The 12703-nt window shown below is 40.2% G+C and overlaps 1 protein-coding gene across 1 annotated transcript in view; it reads left to right on the plus strand.

Moving 5' to 3' along the window:
* Positions 1 to 12703, plus strand: part of LOC126272906 (sodium-dependent serotonin transporter-like) — a 1032532-nt gene that overhangs the window by 884156 nt on the left and 135673 nt on the right. The window contains exons 8-9 of the mRNA XM_049976173.1: positions 2941 to 3065; positions 6614 to 6712. Coding sequence (XP_049832130.1) covers positions 2941 to 3065; positions 6614 to 6712 — 224 coding nt within the window. The remainder of the gene's footprint in view (positions 1 to 2940; positions 3066 to 6613; positions 6713 to 12703) is intronic.

Genomic DNA, 12703 nt, shown 5'->3' on the forward strand with positions numbered 1-12703 from the left:
AATTTAAAAAAAAATTTAATCGCTGTTCCAAAAATGTTTACTAAAATTGTTTAAAGAAGAAAGTTATAGGCCTTAAAAATCTCTGCCGATTGCCTTCTAATAAGTATCGATTGCATTCTTGTAAGTATCGATTGCTTTCTTACTTTCCGAGATATACTGAAAACACCTGGGTTCCTTGTAACTTGTTACATTGGCGTTCCCAAATTTTCCATTCAAAGGGAGTATACCCATGACAACTGTACAAGTACTTGTTTAAAAACTTAAAAATAAATATATTTTTTAGATATATCGATTTCTTGAACAGAAAAAAGAGAAATGGCGCTGACGTTAATGAAGTGTATCTTCTCAACGGATGTTCCTTCAGCAACATCTTTAGGCTTGCTTTTTTTTTTTTTTTTTCAAAGAAGAATTCTATCACGTTTTTCACTAGTTTTTAAGATTTTAGTAATTTTAATGCTCAAAAAAAGACTTAGAAGAACTTACAACTTCATGGGCGAGCTTTTAATTAACTTTTTCAATTTTTATTTTGTGTAAACAGCTTTTAAAAAAAGATCTTGCTGCCATTTTTTCACGAATTTAAAAGAGAAATATATTTTCTGCTACCATTCAGAAACGAGACATATTTTTCTGAATAAAAAATTTTCCGGACGTAGTTGACGTTTTACCACGATGCGCTTGACGAAGGTTAATATCGAAAATTAACATCTTCAAGAAAAAAATAGTAGAATTAGTATTATGTGTCATTGATTTTTAGAGTTAACAACTGAGTAATAAAATGAAGCGTGCAAGTACAGTGGGTCAGCGAAGTGGCGTGAGCCACTGTGCCTACGCTCTGAAAACTGATTCTAAGTAATGTACGCTCACGTAGTGTAAAAAGAAACTCCTCAAATGTAAGAGTATTTGAAACATTGTGACTCAGCACAATGTGAAAACTTTGATACTCTTCCTAACATCGACATACACGATGACTCTGTTGATGCTTTCGTCAACTTCTCTACGCAAATCTTCTTTAGTTAGAATGTCAAAATGTTGACGTTCTCTCGATTCTTTTAACTTTCTTCTTCATTATAATGTAGAAGAGAACGTACAAGAAAATGAAGCAGAAGACCATCCAACAAAGAAAAGAAGGCATTCTTTTGATAAATAATGTTATCGATATAGGACAAGTGTGCAACATAGTTTTCATTATAATGGTTTTATATACTTTACTGAAAGTTGTCTTATTAAATATTTGCGTAAATAAATAAAATTCTTTGAAGTTACCTTGAAATGTTGCATTTACTTAATTTTTTACCAAAGTAAGTAAGGACTGGAGTATTAAAGTAACTGTTCAAGAGATAACAAGCAGTATAACGTAAGTATCATTAATTACGCAAAAACTTTGAGGCGTTACATCAAAAATTCTGTTGTGATAATAAAAAATCATTACACTGAAAATAAACATAAACAAAATGTAATTTAAATAAAAATGAAGGATTTGCGGAACTATTCCGATTCTAAGGCAAAAATGATGCGACATTCGCGTTTATCTCGTCAAGTTACCACAGAGTATATTCAAAAGGATTTTTGTAAGTGGTCCAGAAGCCGAGATATCAAAGATTTTGCAAGTGTGGCCGTTTTCAGATCAAGCCCACGCCCGTTCCAACCACTCCGCTGCCCCCTCCAGCTGACGCCCTGCGCGCTTGCAAGTTACTTTAATTGCCCAGTTATTAATACTAAAATCAATTAAACACATGCTAGTACTTGTCCTATAACTATAAGTATTCAATATTAACCTCCATAAAGCGAATTGCTGTAATGGGTTTGTTGCGCCCACCGATGAAAAATTAGAATTATCTTTAAAGTAATAATAATAATAATAATAATAAAACAGCAGTTTCTTTCCTAAAAAGTTATTTTCATGAAATAAAAATTGAGATACGTAGTTGAAAAAACAACGAAATTCATGTTATTCGAAACTTCTTTTATATTAGGTGTGAAAAATTGTTAAAATTATTTAATAATATGGTACCACAACTCTTTGCGACGAATATAAGCCTAAAATTGCTACCGTAGGTCCTTCTGCTGAGAATATCTAGCCAGTTATCGAGTGCGTCTTTTTTGAAAACAATCTACATACCTGGAAAAAGAATATTTTTTATTTTATCAAACAAGTCGTATTTTGAAGCATCAAGAGCTGTGTTTACAATAAATAGCAAGTATGGGAACATAAACGTTAATGAGTTATAGCGAACCACGTTTTCAACGTTTTTTTTCGATGTGTCTCGAAACATAAAATAGCAGTAGACACTCACTCAAAAATAGTCGATAGATCGTTTTAAGACATACAACTTTCTCATTTAACATCTTTCGACCGCTTCTATAGTTTCCACTTATTTTTAAAAACCCGTTTACCACAGCTTGCCGGATTTTCGTCCATTTTCGTCTTGGATCGCCCTACGTTTAATAATAAAAAAAATTGTCTCTTTGCATTTTTCCTATGTAATTGGCAGTAGCAAATAGACTGTCGGCTTGCTTGCTGCAATGTAGTTCAGAGCGTGACGGCCGAGATGTTTCTGTGCTCATGTAGAAAATGATATGGATCAGTTGAATAAATTAAAAATAAAAATTGCATCTTAGTTTGTCCAAGAATTCGTATAAACGTAAAACAGCATTTGTGTTAATTCTTTTCAAAAATCTAAAGCGACCAGTACATGGATGTGTCCGCACAAGTACAGATTTACATGTGCATAATTCTCTGTAAGACGACTGTTAATCTGTCCCCGTGCAAGTCTCTCACATTATAGATCTGTATAACAAGAGGACGTACTGTGGAAGTCACAGACCTTCGCTGCAAACCTGTTTCCCACCCCTTTCGGAGCTGACAGTTCCTGAGTTACGCTATAAAGACAAGGACGTCCTCAGAGACAGGCGCTGATGACGGCTGCTATGATGTTGCAGGGATGCCATCCTGACGAGCAGCATCAACTGCCTGACGAGCTTCCTGGCCGGCTTCGTCATCTTCTCCGTGCTCGGCTACATGGCGCACGTCCAAAAGAAGAGCGTCTCAGAAGTCGGCCTCGAAGGTAGGGCCACTCATGTCCCTATGAGGGAAGTATACCCTGACTTTGATACAGGGGTTCCCATACTGTTACTCTGACGAAACACTTTGAGAATTCCCTTCTTATATTGAAAATTAATAAAATTTCAAATATTGATAGTAAACTTGTTTTATTCAGTGGTTACTTCTGATTTAAATCGTAACTAATTACACAGAAACTATAACCAAATTTTAAGAAATAGTATCGACAAAACATCGAAAAAATTGCCATGTTATTAATACTTTTCTGCGGAGCACCTATTTTCTTCCCGTGGAACACAAGTGCTTCTTGGAACACAGTTTGGGAAACCCTGGCCTAATACAAGCTTCAGTATTACATCTGCAGAGCACGTGACCTGACCAGGAAACGACACAACTCGCCCCACTTTGTGTCCTGCTTCTATTGCTCCATCAGCCTCTTGGCAACCTTTATAGTGTGTACCCCAAAATACTATATTTTCGAATTACAAGCCAAGAAAAATAGCATCTTCGTAATATTTTGGAGGGTAGCAATCAGTTATAGGTTCCTGACATTCATCTTGTATATATGTTACAAACAAGAACTGTGATAACTCAAGTAGCTGTGATTACAAAATAGTTCCACTAATCTATTTTTGTGTCCATGTTTCAGACACGAAAGCTACTTCTATGTTTATGTGCTTTCAGCTATATTTGTGACACTTTCTTCATCGTACACATTATTTCTATATGAGTCTCATTTGAAGTTTCAGTCTGTGGTAATTACATTCCAAGATTGTTGTATTGCTGTACAATGTGGTTCAAACAGCTGGTATTACGTGGACCTCACTGATGTGAGACTACAGTTGAGCATTTACCACACCCCAGTAATACCAACATGATCTGAAACCGGTGATTATTCCCATAAGATCACGCAAGATACCATGACAAGGTGAGCAAAGAAAACTGTTGAACATCTGAGTCTGTGCTGGACTGGCTCTATTAAATAAGACATATGGGTACTATAGTTCACATAGATATAAGTTGAAAGGGTTTCGTCAAACTGTCGAATGAAACTAAATGTCACAATACATTTCTGTTTATTACTAAGATGCATTAACTAGATTCCAATCGTAGATCAGGCAAAACAGAGAATTATAAACTGCACAAACTTTCAAATGAATCATTAAACATACACGTTAGCACAGGTGGATGGAATTTGAAATAAAATGATAAAGGTAGCTATGTACATAAAAACTGCCAATTTTATGAATTAATTAATAGATTAAAGAACAGAACCAGAAAAGTGCATATAGTCACCACTTCCCCTGCCTAAGAAAGTGTTGACTGCAGCTACTTGACGGCGGGAATTAGTTCAGAGAAGCAAACCTTCAACTCTAATTAAACGACTTTGTGGTCCCCTCATAGCTACATAAGCAAATGCGGTTCATACCTGCCATCATTCTAAAACTCTGCTGCAGAGAATGGCTGCAGTGGTTGATGAGTGCACCCCCGGCATCTACGATCAACTCTAGGACGAAATCCCACCTCTCACCAGTTCTAAGCCAAAGACATCTCTGCCTCTGACGATCCAAGATGAAGTGTCTACATGCTGTCCTTCTCAAAATGTTGCTGGTTGTGCCAGGACTGGGTTCTCGTTAGCCAACTGTTGTAGACATTCTAAGTTCTGGCCAATGAAAAATTTATAAATCCTGGAACAATCTCCTGTTCTATAAACAACTGCTGTGATTAACCGGTAATACACATTTCTCTCTCAGAGCGGAGCAAAAAACTTAAATTCTCTCCCACTATGAGGATGATTTCACGTTTCATCCAATCCAATAACAGTGGCTAGATGTATGCACTCACGAGACTTCATCCTCACTACAAAAATAATTTTGGTGGACGAGTCCGCGACTCCTTTACAGAATTTTAACATCAGTGACTGCTGGAGTCCTTTGGGTCCAACAGACTGTTCTCACTCTGAGTGCCTCATGTTTTTACATCCTCGGTAGATCTACATCTTTTTTAGGAGCGTCCCTAATGTTACTTCGCACAATACAAGTTTACTTTTTGCTGCAAACCACCTCCTGCCTCAGCGAAACTCTTATCGGAATGTGGTACACCGCCTGTGACAGCTCCTGTCCATTCAGTGTGTACCTGGCCTGGACTCTGCCTTCAGTGAGGAACAGTTTTTCGATTTGCTTGCAGTTGTATCTTTTCGGTCCTCACCCTCCCTCTGTCAGCCAGCGGAACCAGCTAGCATGAAAACATTACACATACCCTCCACCGTACAGAAATAAACTGAACAAGTACTTGTTATATTCACAATCACTGATGTTTGTTTCAGTTATATCTGTAGTTTCATGCATCGCTAGTAATTTAATTTGGTTTGGTGGTCTAATTTGAAAAGTGGGTTATGTATTAGGTTACAGATCGGCTTTGGAAAGAAACTATCCCATAGCTCTGGATAACACGACAGTATACTTTTTTTTTTATTTGCATTTCATTCGATCCCGGACTTTTGACTTCTTTGATGGAGCACTCCCAGGAGAGACAGTAGGGAGTAACTAGTAAAATGAAGCTATGACACGAGCTGTAAATCTTTTTTGACCACCTTAGTTGATAAGACAAGTGGTTGCGTTTGATGCTTCGTGGGGTACAAAACGTTACACTGTGACTTGGTTTTAGTGCCACTAATGGAATGAGGAAAACAATGTACGATAAATTTAAGGCAGCCGTAACAATAGCGAGCTAATGAAGAAAAAAGATAATGAGAAGAATGGATATTACATTAGAAACTACAAAATAGTGAGTGATTGTTATAGGTGGACCACAATTAAAAAGAAAATACTTCCTTACCTTCACACTAAAAAGAAAATACTTCCTTACCTTCACACTAAAAAGAAAACACTTCCTTACCTTCACACACATACTGCCCCAAAAATATGATGAGTCAGCACAATTTTGTAGGATTTAAGCGCTAGTACACACTGAAATTCCAAAAATTTAAAATTGACATCAGCATAATTAATTTAGTACCTTAGGTATGGTAGTGATGTGAAAATTACAGAAACAATTAATGCTACTTTTAAACAGTGGAAACACTAAGGACTGAAACTTTAATGCGAATAAATTGTAAGTTTGCCGTTTGGTAGTGTTTTAATTGGTTATCTTTCAACATAGTCATTCAGATTGAAATGAGATATTTTAATGCAGAATAAGAGCAGTTTGACTGTAGTAACATTGTAATATTCAATCGATAATCAGATTCTGAAAATCTCTTTATATTTTTGCATATTCAGAGTTTATCTGAATACAGTAGTCTCCCAAAACAAACAAAAATTAAGAAATTAGAAAATTGTAACAAATGTAAATGGTCATCAAGGAAACGCAAATTAATCACTTCTGTCACGCTTAGATGAAAAATTAGCAGAGGAGGTAATTTGAAAGATGGTTGTTTCACCTTTCGTGGGCCTGTAAGAAACTGAAAGTACTTTTTAAACTGAGTGAGCTTCCAGCCCGCTGTTATCCGAGGTTCCGTTTTCGCCCACACCACCTGGCCTCCTGTTGCAGGTCCAGGCCTTGTGTTCATCGTGTACCCGGAGGCCATAGCGACTATGTCTGGTTCCGTCTTCTGGTCCATCATCTTCTTCCTCATGCTCATCACTCTCGGTACGTAGACATCTACTTATGATTTACTTATTTATCCATACCTGCGATGTCTACGTAGAAATGCGATAAGAAAGGTACAAACAATACACTTTCACGATGAACCTTACAAATCTATATTTTAATTTTAGTAACTATACCACCGTACACACCATTGAAATATACAAACAGAAAGAAAGAGAGAAGCAAATGTATCGAGCTACTGTCCTGAACGCTTCTGTAAAAATTTTTGCGTGTGTTGATCTTAGTGTTATATTCACACCCACAAAAACTTAAGAATATTTATGACTTCGAGAATGATTCGAAAAGAGAGGTGTTTGTAGCACATTCATCGTGCGTATTCATATTATTGTTTCTACTTTTGGTGAAATTTTGTCAGTGATTTACACATAAAATACTAATATGCTTGCTTGTGTGCGTTTAATTATTTTCCAAAGGTAAGGAATCAACGAATATCATAATGGAAAAGGAAGGGTTTGAGTATAGAATACTGTTTAGATGGATAGTTAATTTCTCTGTTTCTGTTAACGAAATTATTGTCCAAAGAAAGACAATTATTATCGCACATCATACGGAGAGATCATTGGCTAAAACATTGAAATTCGTCTCTTACAAGTTTCTGCAAGATTATTTTTAAATACTGTTGAGTGTATTAGATTAATCCAGACACCGTTGAGACACCCATATTCAAAATTTCTGTATTCAGTTGTCGAAAAGCGTCATCGTTACTGTAGTTATTATATCGAATAACCGGTATTTCCAACACATGTAGTGGAGAGATGAATTGAAACTAATTTAAATGGAGCTGTAGCGATACTCTCATCAGTCTCTGTCTCAGGAGTTAAAATAGCAAGGAAGAAAAAAAGAATGACTGCAGTTTAACTTAGCACCTACCTAGCCAACACATAGTGCTCATACCAGGAAATAAAGAAATAAAATGAAAGTAAATAAATTAAAGTAAGTAAATTAACATACCATCGCCGAGGTCATTGGGCTCGCGGCCCAAACTCGGAAAGAAAATAATAAAGTAGGAAACCGGCCGTGTAATCTTCGAACGAACCAACCCGGAGTTCACTTTAACCGATTTAGAGAAACCATAAAATATAAATACCTGAATGGTCGGCCGAGGGTTTTAACCTCGCTCCTATCGAATGTGAGCCTACCAACAGCTGCTGCACCCAACTCGATAAGAGTTGTGAAAAGATGAACAATTAACACACTCAACGCGACAGCGACTTTCCACACAGGTTCAGTTGCAGCAAGATCCTAAAAATATGAGGAACAGGGAAGCGCTTCGAGGTCAAGTCACACTCAGGCTATTCCAGCCATTATCGGCACTCAGACCTGCGGTAAAGTGGACAGTCTTTCTGACAGGTTGCTTCTCCAACTGGCAAGGCCAAACACCACGCGCACGTGAACGTTACCTTCGATTGTGGATTCGTAGCTAGAGCGGTGCAGAAGTAATTATTAACGCTGATCTCGTGTACTATGAAAAAGAAAACACCTCTCGTCGGAGAAGGCTAGCCTTTGTCAGCCAGCATCCATACAGTTCGATTAAAGGCTTCAGGGTAGAAGCATGATTGCTAAAGACCGGTCTCGCCGACTACAGGTGATTAATTGATAAAACTGTCACGAGTGAAAGTATATGAAAACCATGGCTGATGGCCGGTGTTTGGAGAGGATGGCAGGTGATTATGCTCTCTAAGACCAGGAAAGGGAAAAGGAAAAGACGACGCACCACAAAGGAATTATTTGAATAGGAGGGAAGTCGGTAGATGTGAAGTAAATGTTCAGACAAACAAGTGACTAAAACTTCAGAGAAAACTAGATGATTTACTCAAGAGGAAGACCTTCACAAACTTAGCAAGTCAAGAAAGCGTTGGTTAATCTCAGGCTCTTCTGCAAGCAACCGTTGGTGGCGCCAGAGATGCCAAAAATTCTTAAGAAAGTTTGTTAACAAAACAAAGAAAAACTGTTCGTCTGCTCGTTGAGATGTCTTGAAGCAAACCTTCTACATCTACATCTACATCCATACTCCGCAGGCCACCTGAAGGTGTGTGGCGGAGGGTACCCTGAGTACCTCTATCGGTTATCCCTTCTTTCCAGTCTCGTATTGTTCGTGGAAAGAAGGACTGTTGGTATGCTTCTGTGTGGGCTCTAATCTCTCTGATTTTATCCTCATGGTCTCTTCGCGAGATATACGTAGGAGGGAGCAATATACTGCTTGACTCTTCGGTGAAGGTATGTTCTCGAAACTTCAACAAAAGCCCGTACGGAGCTACTGAGCGTCTCTCCTGCAGAGTCTTCCACTGGAGTTTATCTATCATCTCCGTAACGCTTTCGCGGTAACTAAATGATCCCGTAACGAAGCGCGCTGCTCTCCGTTGGATCTTCTCTATCTCTTCTATCAACCCTATCTGGTACGGATCCCACACTGCTGAGCAGTATTCAAGCAGTGGGTGAACAAACGTACTGTAACCTACTTCCTTTGTTTTCGGATTGCATTTCCTTAGGCTTCTTCCAATGAATCTCAGTCTGGCATCTGCTTTACCGACGATCAACTTTATATGATCATTCCAGTTTAAATCACTCCTAATGCGTACTCCCAGATAATTTATGGAATTAACTGCTTCCAGTTGCTGACCTGCTATTTTGTAGCTAAATGATAAGGGATCTATCTTTCTATGTTTTCGCAGCACATTACACTTGTCTACATTGAGATTCAATTGCCATTCCCTTCATTTCTTCCTTCAGTACACTGAGTTTAAGTTCAGTAAAAGGTTCAAGTTCTTTCTTCTGGACACAACTGTAGTTCCCTTGGAACAGTGTAAGGTAAATGTACTACAAAAACAATTTGAGCCGAGTTTTACGATATCCACATCCTGGAAGACATTCGCCAGCGTTGTCACTTGAACTCGATGGGTTCTCCGTAGCGGCAGCGGAGAAAGTGACGTCGCCGTGGCCTGGAATCCGATCCAGAGTCCTGGCTCGGAGCCAATTGCTGACGAATGGAGGTGCAACGGCCGTCAACGAATGACAGTGCAACGGTGCTGCTCTCCAGCGATAGGGTGTCTTGGGAGCTACTCTGCCGGGAAAAGAAAACTGGGAAGACGACGTCGATTTTAATCCGATGACGGCGTATGCCACCTGGCGGATAGTAGATGTACTAATAATGGATCAACGTCAGCATAAGCCACCTGGCGGATAGCAGATGTATTGATAATGGATCAGCGTCGTCCGCCAACAAATAGCATAGTATCATAGCTACCAGAGCGCCATCTGTGTCTATTGTTTAATAGGCAGTGCTCCCAGTCAGAAGGCTCAGTGCGGTGCAAGCATGTGAAGCAAGCAGACAACCATGCCACGGTGACACACTCATGTTTCCTACAGTCAACTGAGCGAGTTTGAAAGGGGTCAAATTGCGGCCTTCCGAGTGGCGGGTTGGTCCTTTCGAAGAACAGCCACACAATTTGGACGTCCTGCGTCATTTGTGGAACGATGCTGGTGGTCGTTGAACATTCTCACACCCGTAGACGAGGTTCTGACCGTCCACGCAGAACAGACGCCCGCCAAGTAAATGTTTCAGTGGAAGATTTTACAGCTACCATGGAATTGGGTTTCTGAGCCCCGAACTGTCAACAAGAATTGTTGCGAACCGGTTATTTGCAGTGGGACTATGGACACGCACCCCTTTTGTTCGTCTTCCACTCACGCCACAGCATCGATGTACACAGCTCGACTAGTGCGATCTGTAAGAGGTGAACATCCCCTTAGGTATTGAGAACAACATACCGTTGCCTCACGCAGGTCCCAGTAGGTACTATCGATAGTCGACCGCCCAGTGGAGCAGAGAGTAGTCAGTGTTGAGACTCCGAGCAAGTAAGTTGTTGGCTGCTAAGCGAGCAGGGCGGTTTTTAGGAGGACGGCCAACTGCGTTTACAATTATCTAACGACTGTGTGTGTGTCACACAAAGCCGTGGGCTTGACCTCCAGCAAATACGTAAATGGCGTTAACTGAATGATTTGTTTGATGTATTTAAGTGTGCACGGTGATTACGCGACAACCGCGCCGACGCCTAATATTTGGATTGCATTGAGGATTGTGTATTGAGTGCCACATGAAGAGTATTGGCGTGTGACAACATTAATAGCCGACTTGTAATGAGTTAACTGTTATTACTTTATCAGACGAGGGGAGTAACTGCCTCGTTCGTGCTGTTTAGACGAAAGAAATAGATCATTAACGACAAATTATGTACCAATTATTGCAACCTGACATCCTGGTTAGCTTTGTTGGATTTGATACGACACAACTCCCTTGCAAATATTAACCGATCAGCCTTCATCAGCTGCACACGGTCAAACTATTTTAAACTGTTAGGCTATAATCCACTAGTCAATAATGGTGGGTTTAATAGGGAGTGTTTCAGGTCTGAGGATCACTTGTAAGATGGAATAGCGCACCGTGGTCTTTAGCGATGAAAGCAGATTCTGCGTGCATGCAAGTATGGTCGTTTGCGCTTACGGCGTAGACCTGATGAGCGCTGTCTCGTACAGTTCATTCTTCCAAGATGCACTTGATGCATCCCAGGCCTTATGGGATGAGGTGCAATGAGATACATATCTCGTAACCTAACCAGTGCTCAGTACCTGCAGAACATTGCTAGACACATTCTTGCAACAGGTAGGTGCTGTGTTGGTCCAACAGGATAATGCTCGTCCACACATTGTCCGCGAAACTCAACGTGCTCTACAAGACCTGCAGCAACTTCCCTGGCCAGCACGATCTCCAGACTAGTCTCCAACCGAGTACGTGTGGGATATGATGGGATGAGGAGCGACTCGTCAACCAACGACTTTTACAGAACAACCTGAACAGGGCTAGCAGGCGTGGAATAACGTATCCTAGGACAGTATTCGCCTTCTGTACGATCAACTAGATGCCAGAGTCAGCTCCTGCATTACCGCTCGTAGAGACTACTCAACGTACTAGTATGGATGTTTCGACATGTGTCCATACCTGATACCTCAGAACCGCTTGAGCTATTCATCCGTAAATGTAATCATTTAATATACTCCACATGTACTGTTGCAAAAATAAATCTTGATACATACTAAGATGGTATCTGTTCTTTCGGACATACCACATATATATAAGGCTCACCTGCCACTTGACCATCTTCTTCTGTGCGAATGCACAAACAGTGCCCGAACTCTTACTGGAATCGGCAACGCGCCGCGAGTAATGAGTATAATGGGCGGAGGCACTACGAATGTAGTGCGGGACAATACGTTGAGAATGTGTGTTTCGCGGGAGGCGTGCCAGAGGTAAATCCCTGCAGTCGCGCTATCTTCTGTATCCTCGGTGCCTCAGATGGAGCCGGCGCGGTAACTCAGCTTGTTCGGTCAGGGAGTTCGCTGTTCTCTGTAATAAAAAAACTTTGTTAATGGATCAATTACGAACTAAAACGGGTGTCTTGCGACGTCCGCCCCGAGCAGATAGAACGAACGAAAACGAACAAAATGAGATTTAAAAAATAGTAAAAAAAAAAAGATGGATAGAGCGTCTGCTATGTAAGCAGGAGATCCCGGGTTCAACTGCCGGTCGGGGGACACATTTTCATCTGTCCCCGTTGACGTATGTCAATGCCTGTAAGCAGCTAAGGGTGTTCATTCCATTGCAATAAATCTTGAGTGAGCTGGAAACTTCTAATAGAGCGTACTAATTTTTCTTCAGGCAGTGTATTTTCGCTGACGTGTGTGTTAGAAACAAGTAGCTTTCCGCGACCTGCGACAAGCCAGGATATCTACTTTTCGACGAAAACTGGTTGCCTTGCAAGCGGGCAATCCCTGCTTCTGAAACGTATGATGTTTTGTTGACCTTGCAGGCGTAACGCCGCGACATATCAGACCCTGAATAGTACTAACGATTTGTGTGATAAAGGAAAGCTCTTATGCCCATTTTCATAAAAGAAGTAACAAAGATCTCAAGAT

The sequence above is a fragment of the Schistocerca gregaria genome, chromosome 1 (assembly GCF_023897955.1).
Source record: "Schistocerca gregaria isolate iqSchGreg1 chromosome 1, iqSchGreg1.2, whole genome shotgun sequence".
Taxonomy (NCBI): domain Eukaryota; kingdom Metazoa; phylum Arthropoda; class Insecta; order Orthoptera; family Acrididae; genus Schistocerca; species Schistocerca gregaria.